Source organism: Hylobates moloch, unplaced genomic scaffold, assembly GCF_009828535.3.
Source record: "Hylobates moloch isolate HMO894 unplaced genomic scaffold, HMol_V3 SCAFFOLD_18, whole genome shotgun sequence".
NCBI lineage: Eukaryota > Metazoa > Chordata > Mammalia > Primates > Hylobatidae > Hylobates > Hylobates moloch.
In genome coordinates this window covers 9,654,882-9,676,241 of record NW_026652293.1, presented here as the reverse complement: position 1 = coordinate 9,676,241, position 21,360 = coordinate 9,654,882, and the positions used below count along the sequence as shown (strand labels likewise).

The 21,360-nt window shown below is 53.2% G+C and overlaps 1 protein-coding gene and 1 long non-coding RNA gene across 9 annotated transcripts; one reads left to right on the top strand and one right to left on the bottom strand.

Annotated features, from left to right (window-relative positions):
• On the bottom strand, nucleotides 1-20,973 carry ETNK2 (ethanolamine kinase 2). Of its 8 annotated transcripts, none has more exons than XM_058430853.1 (9): nucleotides 20,524-20,973; nucleotides 18,631-18,890; nucleotides 15,555-15,677; nucleotides 10,259-10,401; nucleotides 9,007-9,090; nucleotides 6,029-6,174; nucleotides 3,440-3,513; nucleotides 1,012-1,193; nucleotides 1-611 (listed from the first exon to the last, which is right to left on the bottom strand). In XM_058430853.1, exons 1-8 carry the CDS (start codon nucleotides 20,779-20,781, stop codon nucleotides 1,121-1,123), a joined length of 1,161 nt encoding a protein of 386 aa, XP_058286836.1. In that variant the 5' UTR covers nucleotides 20,782-20,973; the 3' UTR covers nucleotides 1-611; nucleotides 1,012-1,120. The 8 variants fall into 8 exon arrangements, with proteins under 8 accessions (XP_058286836.1, XP_058286838.1, XP_058286839.1 ...); XM_058430855.1 differs by having other exon boundaries at nucleotides 1-312; nucleotides 20,524-20,915; XM_058430856.1 differs by having other exon boundaries at nucleotides 1-90; nucleotides 20,524-20,915.
• LOC116457498 (uncharacterized) lies at nucleotides 10,352-11,958 on the top strand. Its single transcript, XR_004245034.1, has 3 exons — nucleotides 10,352-10,420; nucleotides 10,513-11,210; nucleotides 11,598-11,958. It is a non-coding gene; the product is annotated as an uncharacterized LOC116457498 (long non-coding RNA).
• Nucleotides 20,974-21,360: the final 387 nt, after the last annotated feature.

Below are 21,360 nucleotides of genomic sequence, written 5' to 3'. Positions count from 1 at the left end.
TCCGGAAATGAGCATTTTAATGCAGAAAGAAAACCATGATAATTTACAAATGAATCACTTTCTGGGCCAGAGCCAGGAAGGCTCCAGGAGCTGTGAGGGCAGAAAGGAGGTGGAGGCTGTTGAGTGTCCGGGCAACCAGCTTAGTCAGCACCTTTCTGATGGGATCCTGCCCAGGCTCTCCCACGCTAGGCCCTGGGGGGCCCTGGCCCCTACCCCATCCTCTTGGCTCCCACTAGTCATTCCAGATAGGAAGACCTCGGGTCAGCTTCAGGACATAAAGTAGAGCTGGAGAGACATCCCTGGAAGGAGGGCCTGAGGGCCAGGGAGGGAACAAGGCAGGAGACTGCTGGTTCTGGTTTTGGCCACCTCACCCTTGGCCACGTCCCCTCTGGCTAAGCCACAGCACAAAGCAGAGCCAGGCTCTGGAGGCCCAGGGCCTCACCACGCCCTCTCCTGTCCCCCCAGCAGGGGGACAAAACAAGCACAGGAGAGCACGTTGGGGAGCATGTTTCCTCAGGCTGAGGTTTGATTGGATCTGGTTTGGAGAAGGTGAGGGATCTCAGAGGAGGTGGCTGCTGGGGAAGATGTCGTGTTCAATTCTTGGCCCCCACCTGTCACCAAGATAGGTACATCCATGTGTCAAGAGTTGGTGTGATGCTGGTTTGGAGTTCAGCACCTCCCACGTGGGGCATGCAGGGGGAGACGGACTGGAGGCTCAGGGCACTGGAGGTAGAAAGGAGCCCTCGCCGCCTCCTTCCCCAGGCCAGGAAGGGGTAAACACACATATAAGGCAGCCCCAATTCCAGCAGGGCCTGAGGCTGGGAATGATGTGTTTCCCAGGGGTGGTTATGGTCTAGGACCTGGCTGCAGGCACTTCCTCCCAAGCCTGGTGGGGTGAAGGGGACCCCCAGAAGGGGGTCCTATCAGCCCCTCCAGACAGGAGAATGAGGTCTTCAGTGGCAACCACTGGGGTCTGGCAGCAGGGACAGAGCCTTCTCCCTGGACACCCACCTGTCCCCTCTCCCACCTTGTCCAAGGGTGTGGACCCCAGAGTGCAGAATTGAGCTCTGCAGAACAGGTCTGGCCAGACAGATGGGTAGGGGAGGGATGGGGTGGCTGGTCACTTTGGCATCTCCAAGGCTGACACTTGAGGCTTCACCTTGAAGTACTGGTTGAATCGGATCACTGCGTACCTGTGGGGAAGACAGCAGGAAGCTGGGTGTGAGGAAGAAAGCCAGGTGGGCCCTGCTGGGGGTGCCCACACCATGGGGAAAGTTTCTCAGTGGCTCTAGGCCTATCTAAGTCTGAGCAGATCAACCCCAACCCAGACTGATGAGTATTATTATTTCTTCTGCTTCTTTTTAAAATTATTAATATTTATTTGAGACAGGGTCTGGATCTGTCACCCAGGCTGGAGTGCAATGGCATGATCTTGGCTCACTGCAACCTCTGCCTCCCGGGCTCTGATGATCCTCCCACTCAGCCTCCAGAATAGCTGGGATTATAGGTGCATGCCACCACACCTGGCTAATTTTTGTATTTTTTGTAGAGACAGGGTTTCACCATGTTGCCCAGGATAATCTCGAACTCCCGAGCTCAAGCAATCCGCCTGCCATGGCCTCCCAAAGTACTGGGATTACAGGCATGAGCCACCGCGCCCAGCCTATTTTTTTTTTTTGACTTCAACTACATTTTTTTTCTTCTTAGATCAGACTAGAGAAACCCTTCCACAAACATGCTTGTTTGGAGTTTTGTTTTTACAGTTCTATATTGTTAAGTATATTCATATTGCTGTGCAAATGAATATCTACAACTTTTTCCTTTTGGACAACCGAAACTAGACCTATTAAGCAATACTCCCCATTGCTCCCTCTCCTCACCCCCTGGCAACAATTCTACTTGGTTTCTATGGATTTAACTACTTTAGTTATCTCTTATAGAACCATATTTAGTTATCTCTTATAGAACCATGTCTTTTTGTGACTGGCTTATTTAGCGTAATGTCCTCAAGATTCATCCATGTTGTAGCAAGTGACAAGATTTCCTTCGTTTTTAAGGCTGAGTAATGTTCTATTGTAGGTATAGACCATATTTTATTCATTCATTCATCTGTTGACAGACATCTGGGTTTCGTCCATCTCTTGGCTACTGTGCCAAGAATAATGTTGCCGTGAACATAGGTATATAAATATTTCTTTGAGAGTTTGCTTTCAATTATTTTGGCTACCCACCAAGAAGTGAGATTGCTGGATCATACGGTAGTTACATTTTTAATTTTTGAGGAGCCACCCTACTGTTTTCCATAGTAGCTCACCATTTTACATTCCCACTAATGGTGCAGAAAGGTTCCAATTCCTGCACATCCTTACCAACAATTATTATTTTCTGTTTTTTAATAGCAGCCATCCTAATGGGTGTGAAGCGACATCTCACCATGCTTTGCTATTTAATTTTATTTTATTTTATTTTATTTTATTTTATTTTAAGACAGAGTCTCACTGTGTTGCCCAGGCTGGAGTGCAGTGGTGCTATCTTCGCTCACTGCAAGCTCCGCCTCCTGGGTTCACGCCATTCTCCTGCCTCAGCCTCCCAAGTAGCTGGGACTACAGGTGCCCGCCACCACGCCCGGCTAATTTTTTGTGTTTTTAGTAGAGACGGGGTTTCACTGTGTTAGCCAGGATGGTCTTGATCTCCTGACCTCATGATCCACCCACCTCAGCCTCCCAAAGTGCTGGGATTACAGGCGTGAGCCACCGCGCCTGGCCTCACCATGCTTTTCATTTGCATTTCTCTAATAGTTGTGAACACTTTGAAACCAGGGTAGTGATTCCCTTTCAGCTGAAGATGGGTGAGGAGGAGAAGGGCAAGGCCCTGGACCAGAATGAAGGAAGAAATGATTCCTGGCCTTAGGGACATAGGAACCTCACAGGACGGGGACTCCCTGAATCATCGATACGCAAGCAGCGGCTAGCTACTGAAGGAGTAGCTGGGTCTGTCGCCCAACCAGAAGGCAGCATGGTAAACCCTTAATCACTGCATGGCTTCGGCAAGTGACTTCTGCTCTCTGGACCTCTGTCCTCTCTGCTGTAAAATGAGGGTAGGACCTACAATCGTTCAGACTGATTTTCAACGATTCCTTCCACCACCATCCACCACCAGGCTCTGTGGATAGGTGTGCTGGAAGCAGGGTGGGGAGTGGAGTAGGCAGTAGGATTTGGTGGGGACTAGCACACCTCCTACGAGGAACAGGGAGGATGTGACACTTCTCTTTTCAGAGTGGTACTTTCCTGGCATCCCCTGGGGATAGCGGCCCCGCTGGAGATGGGCAGAGCAGGGGAGCGGACTCTGGGCATTTTGCCTGGGCTGTCCTTTGCCCACACCCTGGGCTCAACCAAGGCTCTCCCTTTTCTCCACGTCCCACCGTCACCCTCACACTCACCTGAGGAAATCAAAGTCGATGGTGGAGTACTGGTTCTGGATGAGGGCCCAGAGAGCCCAGAAGAAGTGAGACGCCTGGAAACAGACCAGAGAGGGTCAGCCTGGCAATCTCCCCATGCCTGTTTCCGACTCTACAGCACTGGAGGGATGCAGTCATTGTGGAAGACACACAGCTAGGACCCTGGAAGAGATGTGGTGGGGTCTCCCTAGCACAAGCTGGGGAAATTCTGGAGGCCAAGTCACTGCACAGCATTTGGAGCCTCCACTCCTGCTAGAGAAAGGTGGGCAGAGCCAGTTCTACCAAGGCCCTAATGTTTACCAACCCTAAGGCAGGTGGTCAGCAGTGAGGAATTCTGGGGGGTTCCCACAACCTAAGCAGGACCCACACTCCACCTCTGGTCTCTTCCCTACCCAGGGAAATCTCTTGGAGTCTTCAAGGCCAAGGTGGGATCCAGGCCAAGATGAACCTCTAAGCCAGAGGTTAGGCTTAATGGCCAGTGGGGGGCTGGTGCCCCTCAGGAAGGTGCAGGGAAGGAAGAGTGATGGGCAGCAGTGCCCTGGCCACATGTCTGCTGGAAGATGCCTACACTAACCTCCTCCACTCCTTTTCCTCTCTCCTGCTGGGAGGCTGGTTGGGTTGGAAAATGAACCTAGATATGGAAACAAGAATCCCCCAAGTCTGGGCATTTGCTAAGCATCCAACTGTGCTCTCCCTGTGGCTAGAGGTACCCACCAGGCCCAGGTCACCTCAGGCTCAAGAAGCCAGGGATTGGATGGGAGGAGGGTGAGGATCAAAAAACTACCTGTCACACACTATGCTTATTATCTGGGTGATGAAACAATCTGTACACCAACCCTGGTGACAGGCAGGTTACCTATATAACAAACCTGCATGTGTACCTCTGAATCTAAAATAAAAGTAAAAAAATAAAATAAAATAAAGCCAGGGAGCTGTGGTTCCCGTCTACCCCTGAACAAACACTAGTGATGCCATCACTTTCCCATGTGAGTCCCCCAACCCTTGTGGCTCTCCCATCCCATTCCCACCCCATCCCAGAGTCCTCCTCACTCAGGGGTTGGCTACAAAGTACCTCCCTCCACTTTATTTCCTTTCCATTCCTTAAAAGGGGCATCGATAAGCTAGCACGTATGAATGATCACTAAAATACTTAGCAAGAGGAAGGCTTGTGCTTAAGGTCTTAAAGTCTTAAGACTGAGGGGGAAGAGCCTAACGTAGACTCAGTTTTGTGCCAGTGAGGAAAACAGAATAGGGAATCCGAAATTACAGAAAAGTAAAGATTGTATTTAGCTCTCTTCTGTACTGTGAAATTCAAGGCAGCTGACTTGTCTTCTTACTTATGCAAGCTGACATTAGCAATCCCTGGGCACACACCAGTGGAGACCTGGCATGAACCAGGTATCTTGGATAAGGGGCATTCAAAATTGAGAACTGACAGCACAGTCATTTGAGCAGGAAGAGCCTGTTGGGAAAAGCTTACTTAGAGTTCTGAGTCAGTGGAGGTAGTTACAAAGAAGGATTAGAGCTTGATATTCTGTATCTTCTCTAAAGGTTAAAAAAAAATATATATATATATACACACACACACACACATAGCCAGGCATGGTAGCTCATACCTATAACCTTAGGTACTCAGGAGGCTGAGGTGGGAGGATCATTTGAGGCCAGGAGTTAGAGACCAGCTCAGGCAACATACAATACCCTATCTCTACAAAAAGTTTTAAAAAATGAGCCAGGCGTGGTGGCACACACCTGTAATCCTAGCTACTCAGGAGGCTGAGGTGGGAGGATCGCTTGAGCCTGGGAGTTTAAGGCTGCAGTGAGCTATGATTGTGTCACTGTGCTCCAGCCTGCATGACAGAGTGGGACCCTGTCTCAAAAAAAGTATATATATTATATGCCAGGTGCAGTAGTTCACTCCTATAATCCCAATACTTTGGGAGGCAGAGGCGGGCGAATCACCTGAGGTCAGGAGTTCAAGACGAGCCTGGCCAACATTGTGAAACCCCGTCTCTACTAAAAATACAAAAAAAACTAGCTGGGTGTGGTGGTACATGCCTGTAATCCCAGCTACTTGGGAGGCTGAGGGCAGGAAAATGGCTTGAACCTGAGAGGCGGAGGTTGCAGTGAGCCGAGATAGCGCCACTGCACTCCAGCCTGGGCAACAAGAGTGAGACTCTGCCTCCAAAAAAAAAAAAAGTATATATACATATATATGGATGAATTTAACTGCAGCATGAAGGGCTGAGGTTAGGCAGTAGAAAGAACTACTTATTCAAACAAGGGAATTGCTAACACAGGAAGCTAGGATATTTCTTGGAACTATTTCTCTAGAAAGGAGAGAGCCTAGACTTGGTGGGGCTTGGGGAGCAGGGAACAGGGCATCATGTATTAAGGGCTGCCTAAGACGGCTCTTCCCAGGCTTCACCTCTAGGGTGGGGTCAGGAGCCTGGGATGGGTGTCCCCAGGCTCTCACCTGACCCTGGGCTCTGGGAAGGAGGCTAGGTGGGTCACCAGTCCCTCCTGCTGACTCCTCCTTTCCTGCCCCAGCCCTAGTCACAAGGCACTCACCAGGGCAAACTTGTTGACTTGCACGTAGAGCCTTTGCACCTCCCTGGGGGTCACCGCCATCCCCTTTTGTGCCTGCAGGTAGTAGTGCAGCCACTGCAGCTGGGTCTCCCGCGCCGGGTACAGGCAGTAATCCACCTCATTCACGCCTGATGGGGAGGCAGGCCAGACAAAGTTGCTCGGAGATGGGCCCACCTAGGGTCTCCTCAAGCTCAGTAGGTGTTCCCTTCTCCCCTCAAACTCCCATCTCCTTTGACCTGTGGGGCTGTGCTCAAGGAGGCGGCCCTGAGAAGGCAGCTTCTTTGATTACTAAACTCAGCTAGTGTGGGGTCTACCCCATCCCAGCTAGGATCACTGCTTCTGTGGGATTGAGGAAAGCAGAGAGAGAGGTAGACTGGTTAAGGGGCAAGACACTGTCCTGGGAGTGACAGGAACCCCTCAAGACAGCACCACTGTCTCTCCCAACCCCTGCACAAAAATGACGGTGCACAGGAGGCCCTCAGTTAAGAGCACTGGATAAGCATTACTAGCCCTAGGTCTTATGCTAACCTTGTTAGCCTTAAGGGAACTCTTTTCTATCACTGGCCGAAATTTCTTCATTTATCAAATGAGGGAGCCGGACTTCATGTAGGGATATCAAACATGGCTTCCTGGTGTTAAGCTGGCTACTTAAAAACATCACCTGGAGAGCACCCCTACCCCAGTCCAGTTCCCCAGATGGCTCTGATGTGTAGCCAGGCTGGGAACCCATGGATCAGATGGCTCTGGTTTCTTCCAGCCCCACCATAGCCCTCCAGCTGCCAGCCCAGTACCACCAGCCTCATCCTGGGCATGGTAGAAGAAACCGCAGCTTCAGAGCTGGTACAGAAAGAAGGGGTTTAAGACAGGAGGACCAGGACTGGGCCACCTTCTCTAGGGTTCCCTCCTTCCTCTTCTTCTTGTCCTTCTGAAGCTTCCTTTATATCCCTGGAGAAACATACGCAGTCTCCTGAGGCTCCAGGAGCGTGGCTAGAAAAGAATCTCCTGGAACAGATGTAGAAACGGAGGCCCAGAGAGGAGAAGAAATGCACCCAAGGTCATATGGTGGTTAGAGGCAGAGTCAGGGCTGAACTCATCTCCCAATGCCCAGAACTGTGTCTTCCTCACTCCTGCGCACCCATGAGGCCCCTCTCCGTAGGTCTGGATCTCCCCAGCTCTCTTCCTTCCCCCAGGCTACGTTCTTCCTCCTCCATTCTCAACTTGGGAGCAGGCTGCAATCTACCCCTTTGGAGAAATTCCAGTTGGACTTTGCTCTGTGCTGTGGGCAAGGAGGACTTAAAATGCTTAGGAATTATCCCGTGTGGAAAGGCCAGTGGGCCTGGCAGCCAAGCATTCCCAGACCCAGGGCCCTGCCGGTGCCAGCCTCTGCTCCATGCCACACCCCGAGGCTCAGCTGCTCTGCCCAGCAGAGGCTCCATCACCCCGGGGGTTCCTAGGTGTACTCTCAGGTACAATCATTGCTCGACAGATTGATCACCTGGGGTTCCAGAAGGAACACAATTGGCCCGATGGGGCTGGAGATGGGGCTCTCCAGTTGGCCTGGGCATGCCTCTCTATCCTGAGCCACAGGGCCTGGCCCCATCATGTGAACACATTACTGTGCTAGTCTGGGGACAGCTCTCCAGCCCCAGTGTCCAGCTCCGTCCATGTGAGTTGCCTCCTCGGTCCCATCTAATTAAGCCCTCAAGCTGGAAAAACCTGCCCTGCTTCCTCTACACAAATGGTTCCATTGTGCATACTATGCCTTCATAGAACACCTGCCTACCCCTAGGAATCACCCCCCTATCGTGCCTCTTCCATCCCCACTCCTTGAAAGCTTCCCAGTCTAATCACAGCAGCAAACACCAATACAATGCTTAGTATGTGTCATACATATGTGTGTGTGTGTGTGTGTGTCTCATATCAATGCTATGAGATGGGTACTATCATCATCTCCATTTTATAGGGGCACAGAGAGGGTAAATAAACTGCCCAAGGGTCACACAGCCAGTAAGCAGCAAAGCCAGAAACTGAACTTAGGGAGTCAAATTACATAGCACATACTTAGATTCTACTTAGATGATTCTCATCAGGCCACCAGGCAAACAGCCACTTGTAGCTTGTTCTGCTTCTTATCTCCATGTAAGGCCCCCATGTACAATTGCGCTGGTTGTACTGGGTATAAAGGAGCTTGGACAAAGGAGTGGAGGCTGAAGTCATCCTGTGCTATGCCAGCCAAGCTGCAGCAATCGTCTAAGCTGTGTCTACCCGGAGGAAGGGGTCTTTTTCTAATTCATGTACCAAGCTGAGTATCTTCAGGGATCCTACGGAGGTCACATTTTCCTAATTTGTACCAAAGTCCCATATGGGCTAGGAGAGGTCTGCTCTGTGTATGTGAGTCCTGCTTCCTCCAATGAGACTTGGTACTCTCTAAAAGCAGGCTGTGCCTTAACCCTTTAAGCTGTGATATTTTGGAGGACAAGAGCTATCTAACCTCTACCCTCCAAGTACAGAACCACCTCTGGCCCTCCCCATACCCTGGCCCTGGTCCCCATCCTAAAGAGGGTGCTTTGAACATTGGTCAAATATAGTCCTGTATTGCCTAATGACAGGAATACCTTCTGAGAAACGCACCGTCGGGTGACTTTGTGTGATCATCAGAGTGTACTTACACAAACCTAGATGGGATAGCCTAGTACACACCTAGGCTGCATGGTATAGCCTGTTGCTCCTGGGCTACAAACCTGTACAGTATGTTACTGTATTGAATACTGTAGGTAACTGTAACACAATGCTAAGTATTTATGTATCTAAAAATATCTAAACATAGAAAAGTTACAGTAAAAATATGGTACCTATTACCGTAAATATACAGTAATCTCATAGGACCACCATCTACATGTGGTCAGTCACTGACTGAAACACCGCTACAAAGCACATGACTGTAGAAATGCCCCTCTCACCTGCAAACTCATTGAAATGGTTGCCAATGTCAAAAGCTTGGTAGTTGTAGCCAGCATATTCATAGTCAATGAACCGCACGTGACCTATGAAGTAGAGGAGAGTCGATGAGAGTTGGCCCAGGAGATCTGGCAACAGAGCGTGGTCAAGCTTCTGCAGACCTCTGGGATGCACCCACTGAGTGATGCCAGCCTCTGCAGCAACCCTGCCCAACCCTATCGCTGCAGCAGTCTTCTAAGCTACTTGCATCCATCCATCCATCCATCTGCCCTTCCCAGCTCCCAGTGTCCCTCTCACACAGCTGGATCTTCAGGCTCTCCTCATCTAAAGACAGCTGTCCTCAGCATGGCTAAGAATCAGGAATAAAGCTAAGTATTAATACGCCCTGGGGTGATGCCCTCATCAGCAACACCAGGAGGTGTTCGTTTTCTCTCTCTTTCTTGGTACAGATTTTTGTTTGTTTGTTTTTGTCTTTTTTTTTGAGACAGAGTCTCGCTCTGTCACCCAGGCTGGAGTACAGTGGCATGATTTTGGCTCACTGCAACCTCTGCCTCCCTGGTTCAAGCGATTCTCCTGCCTCAGCCTCCTGAGTAGCTAGGATTACAGGCACACACCACCATGCCAAGCTAATTTTTGTATTTTTAGTAGAGACGGGGTTTTGCCATGTTGGCCAGGCTGGTCTTGAACTCCTGACCTCATGATCCACCCACCTTAGCCTCCCAAAGTGCTGGGATTACAGGCATGAGCCACCACACCTGGCCAGACTTTTTTTTTTTTTTTTAATAGGGTCTTGCTCTGCTGCCCAGGCTGGAGTGTAGTGGTTCCATCATGGCTCACTGCAACCTCCGCCTCCCAGGCTCAGGTGATCCTCCTGCCTCAGCCTCCCAAGGAGCTAGGACTATAGGCATGTACCACCATACCAGGAAAAGTTTTGTGTATTTTTTTTGTAGAGACAGGGTCTCACCACATTGCCTGGGCTGGTCTTGAATTCCTGGGCTTACGCAATCCATATGCCTTGGCCTCCCAAACTGCTGGGATTATAGGCATGAGCCACTGTGCCTGGCCCTTGGCACAGACTTTTCAAAGTGGTAATTTTTTATTTCCTTTCACCCTTCCCTCCTACAAATTAACTTAAGACCTAAATCCAGGTCTAACTTTTGCTTGTCCAAGTGCCAGCTGGAAGAACAGCTCCATGAAGCCAGCTAACCAACCAACCAAAACCCTGCTGCTGCCCCGGGGCCAGAGAAGCCATACCTTTGGTGCTGTCATAGATGATATTCTTGCAGAGCAGGTCATTGTGACAAAACACCACAGGGGACTCCAGCTGGGACAGATGCTCCTTCAGCCAGGCCAGCTCCCGTTCCAACACCTCTACCTTAGGGACATCTGCAGAAAGGCTGGGCAGTGGCAAAAAAGGTAGCCAGTGAAGGGAGGGCTGATAGACAGGCAGGTGCTTGGCCTCAAGAGCCCTGAGTTCGAGCCTCATCACTCCCTCTGTCTTACTGCAGGGGGCCTTGGAAAAATGGCCAATCTCTTAGAACCTCACTTTTATCATCTGTAAAATGGCACTGAGGTGTCCTGTCCTTCTGACTCCTCTGGTTATGCTAGGAAGCTGATAAAGACATGGGCATAAAAGCATGAGGCAGGGCATAAAAGTCACTGACTGAGGGCATCCCTGCTACTTTGTGAAAGGGACAGGAGGGTAAGGAAGGAGACACAGGGAAAGGACAAGGCAGGTGAGAACGCGTGTCCAGACTTGGGGATTCCAGACTAAGAGGGAACAAGGGCAACGGGAGCAGTGGGGAGAGATGCAAAACAGACCTGATCTTAGGATGCTGGGAAAACTCCCTAGGAGGAGGTACAGCTCCCTAAGTCGAGCTGACTCCCACAAAGTTCCTCCCTGGGAGGAAGAGTAGTGCCCTGACAGGGAGCTGGAGCAATGGAGCTCTCTTGGGGAGGCAGAGATATGTCCTGGTATGCCCCCGCTCTCACCCCAGCAGCTGACCACGTCACAGGTAGAAGGGATCAGAGAGACGGTCTGGTCTAACCTCTCGTCTCACAAACAGACCATCGGCTCACATGAGAAAGCAAACCAAGAGCTTCTTTAGCTCACTCCTACACTGTCAAAGGAATATTAAAGCCTTCAGTGAGAGCTTGCTTGCTTTGTGGCTCCCCAGTGACTCGTCCCTTCTACCTTGAATTATGAGTAAGTGTTCCCTTGTCCCAGACCCCTGCCAGATCATGCAAGTGCAACCTGGGGGCATGAACAAAGATGCATGGGTCCACCTCTCCTGCTGCCCCACCCCCATCCCAAGCACTCAGCAGCCATTTCGGCTGAAAGAAACACATGTTGAGGAATGAAGAAATCAGCCAATCAATCAAGTTATCAGAGGCCATGTGGAAGTCTGATGAGTGTCCGCTGTGCTCGCGTGCTCTGAACTTTGGTCCCCAGGAGGCACACAGGTCTGTGTACACTGAAAAGGCCAAACGCTTATCACAGTCCTTAAAAACCTAGAACCACCAATGCGCAGAGGGGAGGAGGCTGTGCTTTTATCTCCATTCCTGTGTCACCTGTTTGTGTTTCTCTGTCCAGGGTAGCAAGAGCACATAGAGAAGGATGAGAATGAGACCGGCCCTCTCTCACCTTCCCACAGGACAGACCCATCACTCCCTCACCCAGCCCAGGGGCCAGAACATGAGAAAGAGTATTCAGCGACTGAGGCACTCCTCTGCCCCCTCTGGAGAAGGAAAAGAGGACAGGGTCCCTTCTAGGCTTTGAGAAGGTCAAAGCTCAAGAAGATCTGAGGTTATCTAGTCCAGCCCCATGGGGAAACTGAGGCTCAAGGAAGGAAAGAGGCTCCCTCCCAGCCTCCAGATATCTCTTGCACTGCTGGATCCTTTACTTCTTCATCTAAGGAAAGCAGTCCTCGGCCCATCCAAGGATCCAAATCGAATGGAGTCTCCTAATTGGCCTGGGTGCCCCTCAGAGGCTCTGCAAAGGCCTCTCTGAGTCCAGGGAGTCTGCTGGGAGAGGTGATATGGGGGAGGCCTCCCCCATGCTTCCTGGAGTTTATCTGTGCCGACAGGTCTGCGTAAGATGTGTTTCAGTCCTGGCTCTCCTTAAGAAGCTACCTTTTAAGATTCTTTTTTTTTTTCTTGGACCGAGACCACCAAAAGAGAAGAATTAGGAGGGTTCCTTTGGTTTGCTCAGGTCCCGGCCTGAAAAACATGGCTCTGACATCCAAGATGCCTGCTGCTCTGTCCCTGACCTCAGTCTGAACCGCACCCTGCCCACCCCAAGGCCACGCAGATGGTTACTGTGGGAACAATCCCGGCCTTCTATCTCCCCGGGGCCTCCCTCCCTGCTCTGCTTCCCTCCCCTGAGCACTTGAAACATCGCCAGCTTTGCTACCTTCAGTCCCGCCACCACGGGGCTCTTTCAAGGCTGTGGGATCGGCAGAAGAGTAACCACCACCACATTCCAGAAACACTGCCCAGGAGAAACTGCTCCTCCTGCTCCTCCACCCCAGGGCCAGCAGGAGGGGAAGGAAGGGGCTGGAGGTCCCTGCAGGGAAGCCTTGGGGTTCCTCCTGATATCAGGACTGCTGCCTGGCCAGTTTCTATTCTGCTGTCAAGATCTGGACAGGCCAGAGTACTTTCTCCCCACAGGGCTCTTTCTAAGCATTTGAGCTCACTGGTTTCACACTTTGCCCTCCCACCAACCCACCCACCAGTATCTCCCTGTGATGCCCCAACCCAGTTATCCACCCCACGTTCTCCCAGCCACTCTGGACACATCCATGTCACCTTAGGGCTTAGGCAGCTTAGGGCATGGATCCAACACCAAGGCTACTAAATCTATTTCCACAGGTCTCCAACACATCCTATTCTCCATCCACCACCTCAAGTTACCCTAGCGCAATGTTCCTCAATCACTTGCCTCAGAATCACCTGGGATGCCTATCAAAATGTAGCTTCCTGGCCGGGCGCAGTGGCTTACACCTGTAATCCCAGCACTTTAAGAGGCCGTGGCAGGCAGATCACTTGAGGCCAGGAGTTCGAGACCAGCCTGGCCAACATGGCGAAACCCTGTCCCTACTAAAAATACAAAAATTAGCCGGGTGTGGTGGTGGGCACCGATAATCCCAGCTACTTGGGAGGCTGAGGTAGAAGAATCACTTGAACCTGGGAGGCAGAGGTTGCGGTGAGCTGAGATCATGCCACTGGACTCCAGCCTGGGCAACAGAGTGAGAATCCATCTCAAAAAAAAATTAAAAAAGCCATTTCCTAGGGGGCAAATGCAAGACCTCTCAATTGATCTCCAAAGTTGGGCACTTCAGGGGAATCTTATGCTCAAAGTTTGGGAATCCTAGTCCTAGATCTTGTTCACTTAATTACATCACTCCCAACTAGTCTTCCTACCTCAAATCCACCCTCCCCCACCAATCTGTCCCTTATGATGCTAGAGGACTCTCTTCCTAAAGCCCAGTCCTGGTCAGGTTACTGACCTGAATCTCGGACTCAGACACCTTCATGACTTCCCACTACTTGCTAAATTAAATCTTGGCTACTTAGCCTGACATTTGAGGCCCCTTACCACCTAGCTCCAACTCTGTAGTCCACCCCTGCCCCCAAACCCTTCCCAGGTCCTCCCAAAGATCTGCTCCACCCAACCTCATCTACTCATCACTCACGAGCAAACCCTGCTTCAGCCATCTCCTCCAGTTGGAGTAGCCTCCCTGCTTATTTCTGCCACGCCACCTCTGCCAAGACAACTTTCCCTGGTTCTTCCACCCCCAGCATACATTACACACCCTGCCTTATTTTGCAGCTGTGCATGGGCATGTCCTGTGTACCTAGATGGCTCTTAAGCTCTTTGAGGGCAGGGCCAGTGTCACATTCATTTTTAAATTGTTTTAAATCCCAGTCAATCAATGTCTGTGAAAAGAAGGATTGAATAATTCAGGGTTATTAGGCAATAACTGGAGCTCTAGGTACTTATCTAGTCTAAATGATTGCTCATCATTTTTCTGCTTTTGGGCAGTCAGGCAGCTTAGGGCATGGATCATCCCCCTAAAGAGGCTCAAAGAAGTTAAGCAACTTGGTTTGTCCAAGGTTCAAAGGTGTGACAAGAGCAAAGGGATTGGGCCAGCTCTTCTCCAGGGATTACTCCCTCCCAGTAAGGTTACCCCCAAGGTCACACAGTGACAGCACAGTCAAAGGAACCTGCAGTATCAAGGATTATATCTGAGCGCCAGAAGCCTGGCTCTAGCTGCTAAGCTGCCACTGATCAGCGACCTTGGGCAGGTTCCATCCCCTCCCTGGGCCTCGGTTTTCCACCTGTCAAATAAGAGCTGTGGGCTGAAGGGTTGGAAGGACCTGTTCTCTATGAACTGTTCTAGCCCTGAGGGAAAAGGAGGTCCTTGTCCCAAAGAGAATATTTGACATACAAGGTCTGAACATGGTCAAAGAGAGGGCAGGCCTGGGCCACCTTGGACAAATAGTCCCAAAGCAGTGCTTGATAAGCATGGCATGGGATGATGCAGATAAAGTCATGCATGTGTGTGACAGAGACATACTCAAAATGGGGATAGAGTTAATTATTATCTTGTCATCTTGGAAGAGGGAAGACACACCCTTCACCTCAAACGTCTTCTGCACCCTATTCCCATGAACATTTGGAACACGGGTGATGGCCAAACCCAGCAGGGAGCGTGAAGGAATCAGAGACTCACTACTGCCTTTTTTTGGAGGAGGGAAGGCAAGACACCATGCTTTCCTCCAGGCCTGCATCCTTTCCTCGGCACTCAGGGTGTGTTGGGGAGTCAGGCGTCTAAAGGCTTGGAGGACTCTCAGGTTGCTGGTGAGAGTGCTTAAGGGAAAACTCAGGGAACCCTGTCTTATCCGGGAAAGGCAGTGTCAGGATGGGTGGTCTATCTCTTTTCCTGGGAAGAGCAGTGAGGGAAGCAGCAAGCTGTCAGTCAGAGCAAGGTGGGGCAGGGTCCCCAGAGGCACATGGGGACAAGAGGGGTCTTGGGAAGTAGCAGGAACCTTGATGTCCCCAAGGTCTTTCAGCTGATGAGTTGAGTTCTTCTGACTGACGCTAAACTCAGTCCCACCTCATTCTGAGGCCCCTGCCCTGCTCATGGTTCAGAAGGTGGGGCAGCTGGAAAGAGCCCTGGGCTGGGAAATAGAAGCCCTGCCTCTTACAAGCCCCATAACACTGGGCCAAGCTCAGTCTCTGAGCTTCAGCATCCTCTAAGTAAAATGGGGAAATGTCCCCAACCCTGGTCCCTGCCACAATCAGAGAGTGAAGGAGAAACGAGCACATGGGTATAAAACTGCCCATCTAAGCTCCTTAGTCAGCGGGTCCAACTCTGCTTGGAGACAGAGGCTTAGCAACTAGGACTGAAGGGACTGCAGGAGAAACTCCCCAGCCTCCTCCCCAAGACCTGAGCCCTTAAACCTCCTAGCAGGGTGGGCTGGAGCCAAAAGGATGGGGAAGGGAGATCACATGAAGGCAGCCTTGGACCCTCCCAGATCTTTGTACCTGGGGTTGATCTCGTTCTTCACAAGCGTGAAATAATTGTACATCTTGTGCCAGAGGGTGGGCTTGGGCAGGCTGCCGTTGGCGTGGATAGTATGAATCTTTGCCATTTCTAAGGCGATTAACCTACAGCAGGGAACAGGAAGAGTAGAGCATCAGTGCTGGGACATTGCCTTCCCCACTCATTCCCTCCTGGCCAGATAGGGGCCCTCCAGGCCCACCAGGGCACTAGCCAGAGGTCCAAGGATGGGATGATTGCAAGTCCCTTAGGAGCACGGGTCCTGCAGAAGGAAGGTCTCAGCAGAAGAGAGGGAAATGAATTAAGACCTTAGCCTGGCTGCTCCCTTTCCAGTGCCAGGCTGGGGCTGCCTCAGGGAGCAGAAGGGGAGAGCAGTGGGGCTGTTGGTCACAGGTCAGTGGCCTCGTCCTACCCCAGTGTACCCATAGCAACTCCTGAGAACAGAGGGGCACCTGGGGATGGGGGCGGGGCTGGCCCTCCTCTCCCCAGACTCTGACCCATCCTCTCAGGCGACATGAACATAGGTCACTTTGCACCAAGAGATCAGGGGGTGGTGATGCCAGGCAGGGAAGAAATACCCGCCTCTTATCAGTCTGGCCAAGGTGGGGAGGGAAACACATTGGCCCAGGGCAGCCCCTTCCTCTGCTATAGGGAGTTGATGCTGGCGGCTGGGTGCCAAGGACGCAAAACAAGCCAGCGTTCTCTTTTCAAGTTCTCCTGTGGACATTATCCAAGGTCTCAGGAGAGGAGTGGGTGGTAGGGAAGGTTGCTGGGAGAAGGTGGGGGTGAATCGAACACTGACCGGTCAGAGAAGGAGGGCCTTGATAAACACCCCATCGCCCGAGGCCCTGTGTCCCAGCGGGGCCCTCCCAGTCCTCTTCCAGTCTTCCCTTCTGCTGTCCCACCCCCCAACCGTCTGCTAAGACTCCACCATTCAGCTTCCTTCCAACATACAGCCTCTGCCTGTTGCTCGAACAACAATCACTGGGAAAGACAACAAAGGCATTGGCTGTTTGAAACCTTGTTACCGAGCTGTTCAAGGGACATCCTCTCTCTTGCCAGGCCCTGGGAAGAGGCAGGCCATACCCTACCGGGATAACAGAGCAGTTTTGGGGTTCCTCTGGAAGCCCCCAAGGCTCCCACCTCCTAAAGGGTGGAGGAGACAAGGGGCGTGGCAGCAACCTCATGGGTGAGAGAGGAAGGCTGTGCTTTCTTTCAGAGGCGAGAGGCCCTGGGGCAGAAGGGAACCCACCAGGGTTTGGGCAAGGCAGGGAAACAGACCTGAGACTAAGGCCTTCCCTTCCCAAAGGAAGATTCTGAACAGAGCATGAACAGAGCGTTTTCTTGAATATCAATAGGGCTGTTGTCTGGAATAGCAATGAAAGTAACCTCAACACTCAGCATTTTCATGCTGCAAAGCCTCAGCAGGCCGAGGTTGGGGGTGGGGTTCAAGCGAAAATGTAGAGGGTGGCTCCTGGAGGCCTTCCCCATAGACATTCACCTTCACCCAGAGGGATGATGGTCTATCCTGGGAAAATCATCAAGGAAGGGCCTACCTCCTACACCTATCCCAATTTCGGGCTCTCCCCCAGATGTCACGTTCTTCTTCTTATGAAACCTAAATCCACCTTCAATCTTCTTGACAATGGTAATTGTTTGCGTGAGAGGATGAGTGACAGCATCAGATACACAGAGATGGAGGGATCCTGGGAGTGGTGACGACCTGACAATATCTGAGCTTATATGCACCAGACTGAGGGAGAGCTGGGGGGAGTGCAGTGGCAGAAGTCAGGACAGGGTCCCTTGCACCCTGCTCTGACTTCACATCTCCAGTCTGGGTCCTTTTGGGACTGTTCAGCTGGAGCTCGCAAACACCCGTGCATAGGTCTGTATGCCTCTCACACCCTCAAGACACACACACACACACACACACACACACACACACACACACACTGCTACAATACACAACTCAAATATCCCGCCTGACCAGCCGCTTATGAGCATGGGGGTGGAAGAGCTCTCAGATCCTCTTCTTCTAAGTCCCTGCAGAAGGCATGCACAAACAGAGCCAGGTGCATTTGGGGTTAAGTGGGTGGCAGGTGAAGAAGCAAAGAAGCTTCTTGCTCTACCCCCAGGTGGGCTTGTTTCCCCTCGGTATGCAAGGCCTCCTTCCCCTTGGATTAGCCTGGGCAGATGCCAAGGCTCTTAGGCAGACCCCCGTGCCACTGTCCCAGTGTCAGGAGTAAACCTCAGCCTGCCTTGGGCCTCACTCAAGTCTGAGTGCCCTCCATGTGGGTCATGACATTGGAGAGAGGAAGGAGGACACTGCTTGCCATCCTTGTTCTGGCACAGAGGAGAGGGAGATGCTAGGGGTCCTTCTTTGGTCCTCCCTCTTTCCAGGCTCCACAGCATTCCCAGGGCTTGAAGGAAAAGTCCAGTTCCTGGGCCCTACACATCCAAGCATTTACTGGGAGGGGCTCCCCAGGAGCCACAGGTTCCTGTGAGCCTTTGAAAGGAGGCCTTGACAGTTCCCCAAACCTGGGTTCCCACTTCGTCAGGGAGCCGGGAAGGAGCTCAGACTGGCAGAAGAGATAGCATCTCCCTGGGCTGGTAAAACCATGCTTACCCTGGATAGGGCCCATTTTCCTTGACAAACAGAGACAGAGGTAGCAAACCCTGAGTGCCCTGGGGATGTGGCTCAGATTTCATTTCTAAGGCTCTGAGATGTTTCCAGGTCAGACTTGGAGTGGGCAGAGGTTTGAGGCATGATGCCAGGAAGCAGATCTCTGCTGCACTTAGGGAACCAGGTCCTCTGCTCCCATGTTCATCACAATTCTTCCTTTCCTCCCCCAGAACTCATCCTTCTAGCAGGCACCACTTAAAATCTATAGAAAGCGATAGCCCCTCTCTGCAGAGCAATGCATATAAACATGCATTTTTCATGCAATTTCAGGGAACTCACAGATCTTACAACTCTCCACCATGGACCCCACATGCCAAGGATTTCCAAGCCCAAGGCCTGAAGAATAGTAGAGACAGAGGCCCTGGCACCCTCCTCACCTGAAAAGCCGGGGCTCACGGATGTGCTCAGGCCCCAGGGCCACACCCTGCATGTACTCATAGCACAGCCCATTCTGGAAGGTGCAGTAGAGTTTGGGGGCACAGCTGTGTGCTCGCAGCAGCTGGAAGTTTCTGACCTCATTCTCCCGGTCCACCAGCAGCTCCGTCCGCTCCCCATACACCCGGACCAGCACGCAGTCCTGCATGTCCTCCTCCACGTAGCAGGCCACCAGCTTGTTGGTGATGCCATCCGTGAAGCGCTAGCATGGGGAGAGGACAGTGCGTGGGTGGGTGGGTGGGGCAGGATCTCTCTGGTCTCTCTCCTGGGCTCTGTAGCTCCAGCAGGAGGTGCTCATTTGAATGCTGAGCACAACCACCCCAAGCCCCCAGTGCTTTAGCCCAGTCACTCATGCTCCACTCTGTCCCCAACCTTGGGGGTCTCCAGTCTCTATAGAGTTCAAGAAAAAAATGGTAGCTTGGGTTCAGCTCCCACACACTCCTGGGTCTGCCTCTAGTGAATGGGATTTGGCAGTGGAGAAATTTCCACACTACTTGGGAGGTAGACACCTCCTCCTGCTCCTTACCCTCCATCCCAGTACAGAAAGAAACAGCATGGACCAGACTGTGGCAGGGGAGGGCTGGGAGTTGCCCAGAACACTATGTCCTGACCAGCTGCCTCTCACCTTGTGCTGGGCAGTGGGCTCTGCTCTACCCCTTGCCCCATCCAGTGGCAGAGGTACAAGGAGGGTACTGAGGTTGGCACCCATCCCAGGACTTTAGTGGCCAGAGGTCCATACCGGAAGAGACAGGAGACAACCTGGCTGCGAGCAAGGTTCTCTGGGCAGCAGGGTGATAAGGAGAAAAGAACCATGGAATTTATGGGGCACAATGTGACAGAGCTGGGAGGGCCTTAGAGGTCATCTGAACCAATTCTAGGTAGGGAAACTGAGGCAGGAGAGGGGAGGGACTGGCAGATAGCACCTTAGATCAGTGCTGGAATTAACCTCAGGCCTGCTTGATGCCTTGACAGTCTTATACCAAACTGGGCCTTTTATTTTGAAAACGCTACTCCATCCCCAGGGCGGGTTCTGTCAGCCTCCACACTTGGTTTAGAACCTCCCCACAACTTTGCCCCCACCCCACCCCAGAATGCCTGTCTGCATGGAGCCACTACCATTCCAGCACGAGCTACAAGCGCCCCACTCGGCACCTTCCTCCACAGGCAGCCCACAGCGGGGCTGGAGGTAGTCAGCTGGGGAGTTCGCCTAAGGCTCAGTGAGTGGCTCTGCCCACAGGTGTGTCCTGGGACCTGTGTCCAGCAGGGGCTAGGGAAGCTGGCCTGTGTGGGGGTGCTGAGCCCGAGCCTGCAGCGATGGTGAGGAGCTGAGTGCTAGCTGGAATTCCACAGGGTGGCTCCTGGGACCCATAGGGGCAGCTCAGAGCATGGAGGATTTGCTCCCACCATGGGGTGGAAAAGGGGCAGCAATGTATGCATGTATGGCTGCGGGTCGGGGGGTGGGGGGTCTCTTAAAAGTTCCCGCCTCCTCAGGTTTCAGAGCTGGCTGGGTACGCGCTTCTGGTCAGCGAGGGGCACCAGCACGCAGCGACAAGGGGTGCGGCCCGCACACGCAGCATGCCGACAGTGGGCAGGTGGCCATCCGGCGTGCCTAAGAGCCCCGGGAGAAGGGGGGCGTGTGCAGGGCCGAGGGAGGTGTGAGCCTAGTTTTGGTAGGGACGAAATCAATCCGTACACAAACCACGTTCCAAACCTTTCTTGCGCAGCAGCCGCGCACCCTTGGGACCGACACCCGGAAGGATGCGAGGACGGCGTCCCCGCATCCCCCTGGCAGCCCTGGCAGGACCCCATCCTCGGCCCCGCGCCCACTCCGCTACCTTGGTCCGAACTTGCTCGGGTTTCCAATGCGGCCGCAGCTCCTGGATGAGGCGCAGGGCCCCGGGAAGGATGTCGTCCGGGTCCACGGAAATGCCGAAGTACGCGACGGCGGCGGCCCTCGGGGGGCCCGGCGGCTCCCGGCAGCCTGCGTTGGCCGCCGCCTTCTCCTCCATGCCCCATGAGCACTGCGGGCAAGGCGTGTGCCTACTCAGGTGAAAGGACGCGCGCGGCGGAGGGGCCGAAGGGGGCACAGCCATTCCCAGCAGCCCCACCCCCTCGGAGCCGCGGCAGACGCTAGCCCCGGCGGGGGGGCCCGGCGAGGGAGTGGGAGTGGTAGAGGAGGGGCCAGGGGAAGTCCATGACTCAGGCGCGAGCTGCCCGCTTCGATCGCCGGCTCGCGGCCCGCCGCCCACCGCCGACCCCGGAGCGCCGCGGCCCGCCGCGATTGTGACATCACTGGCGGCGGCCCGCGGGAACGCCCCCGGCCCGCCCCCGCCCCGGCCCGCGGGCCGCTGGGGAGCTCAGCCAGCCACCGCCGGCAGCTGCGGCCGCCGCTACCTGGAGGGCGGGGTGGGGGCGACGCCCCCCTGGGGGCCGGTGACGCCGGGGGTGGGGCCTCCGCTGGCTCCGCCCCACCCGGGTCCCCGCCGGGGCTGGCTTCCCGGCCTCCGAGGCCGCGAGACTCCAGCTCTCTCCCGGTAGCCTGGGGCGGAGGCGGGGGAGGGCTCGTCCTGCGCCCCCACCTCATCCTGGAATAGAGAGATCCGCTGCTCCCACGACGTCAGCTTGGGCTCGCCCCCCTGTGCCCCTGCTTCCTGCCCCCAGTCCCCGGACCC

Bases quoted from the DNA above. Each gene is read 5' to 3' on its own strand.
- ETNK2 (XM_058430853.1), bottom strand. From the start codon at position 20,781: ATGGCTGTGCCCCCTTCGGCCCCTCCGCCGCGCGCGTCCTTTCACCTG. The intron at 18,891-20,523 runs GTAGCGGAGTGG...TCCCCATGCTAG, and splicing joins CCGAGCAAGTTCGGACCAAG to CGCTTCACGGATGGCATCAC. The intron at 1,194-3,439 runs GTGAGTGTGAGG...TCTTCCCCACAG, and splicing joins ATCGACTTTGATTTCCTCAG to GTACGCAGTGATCCGATTCA.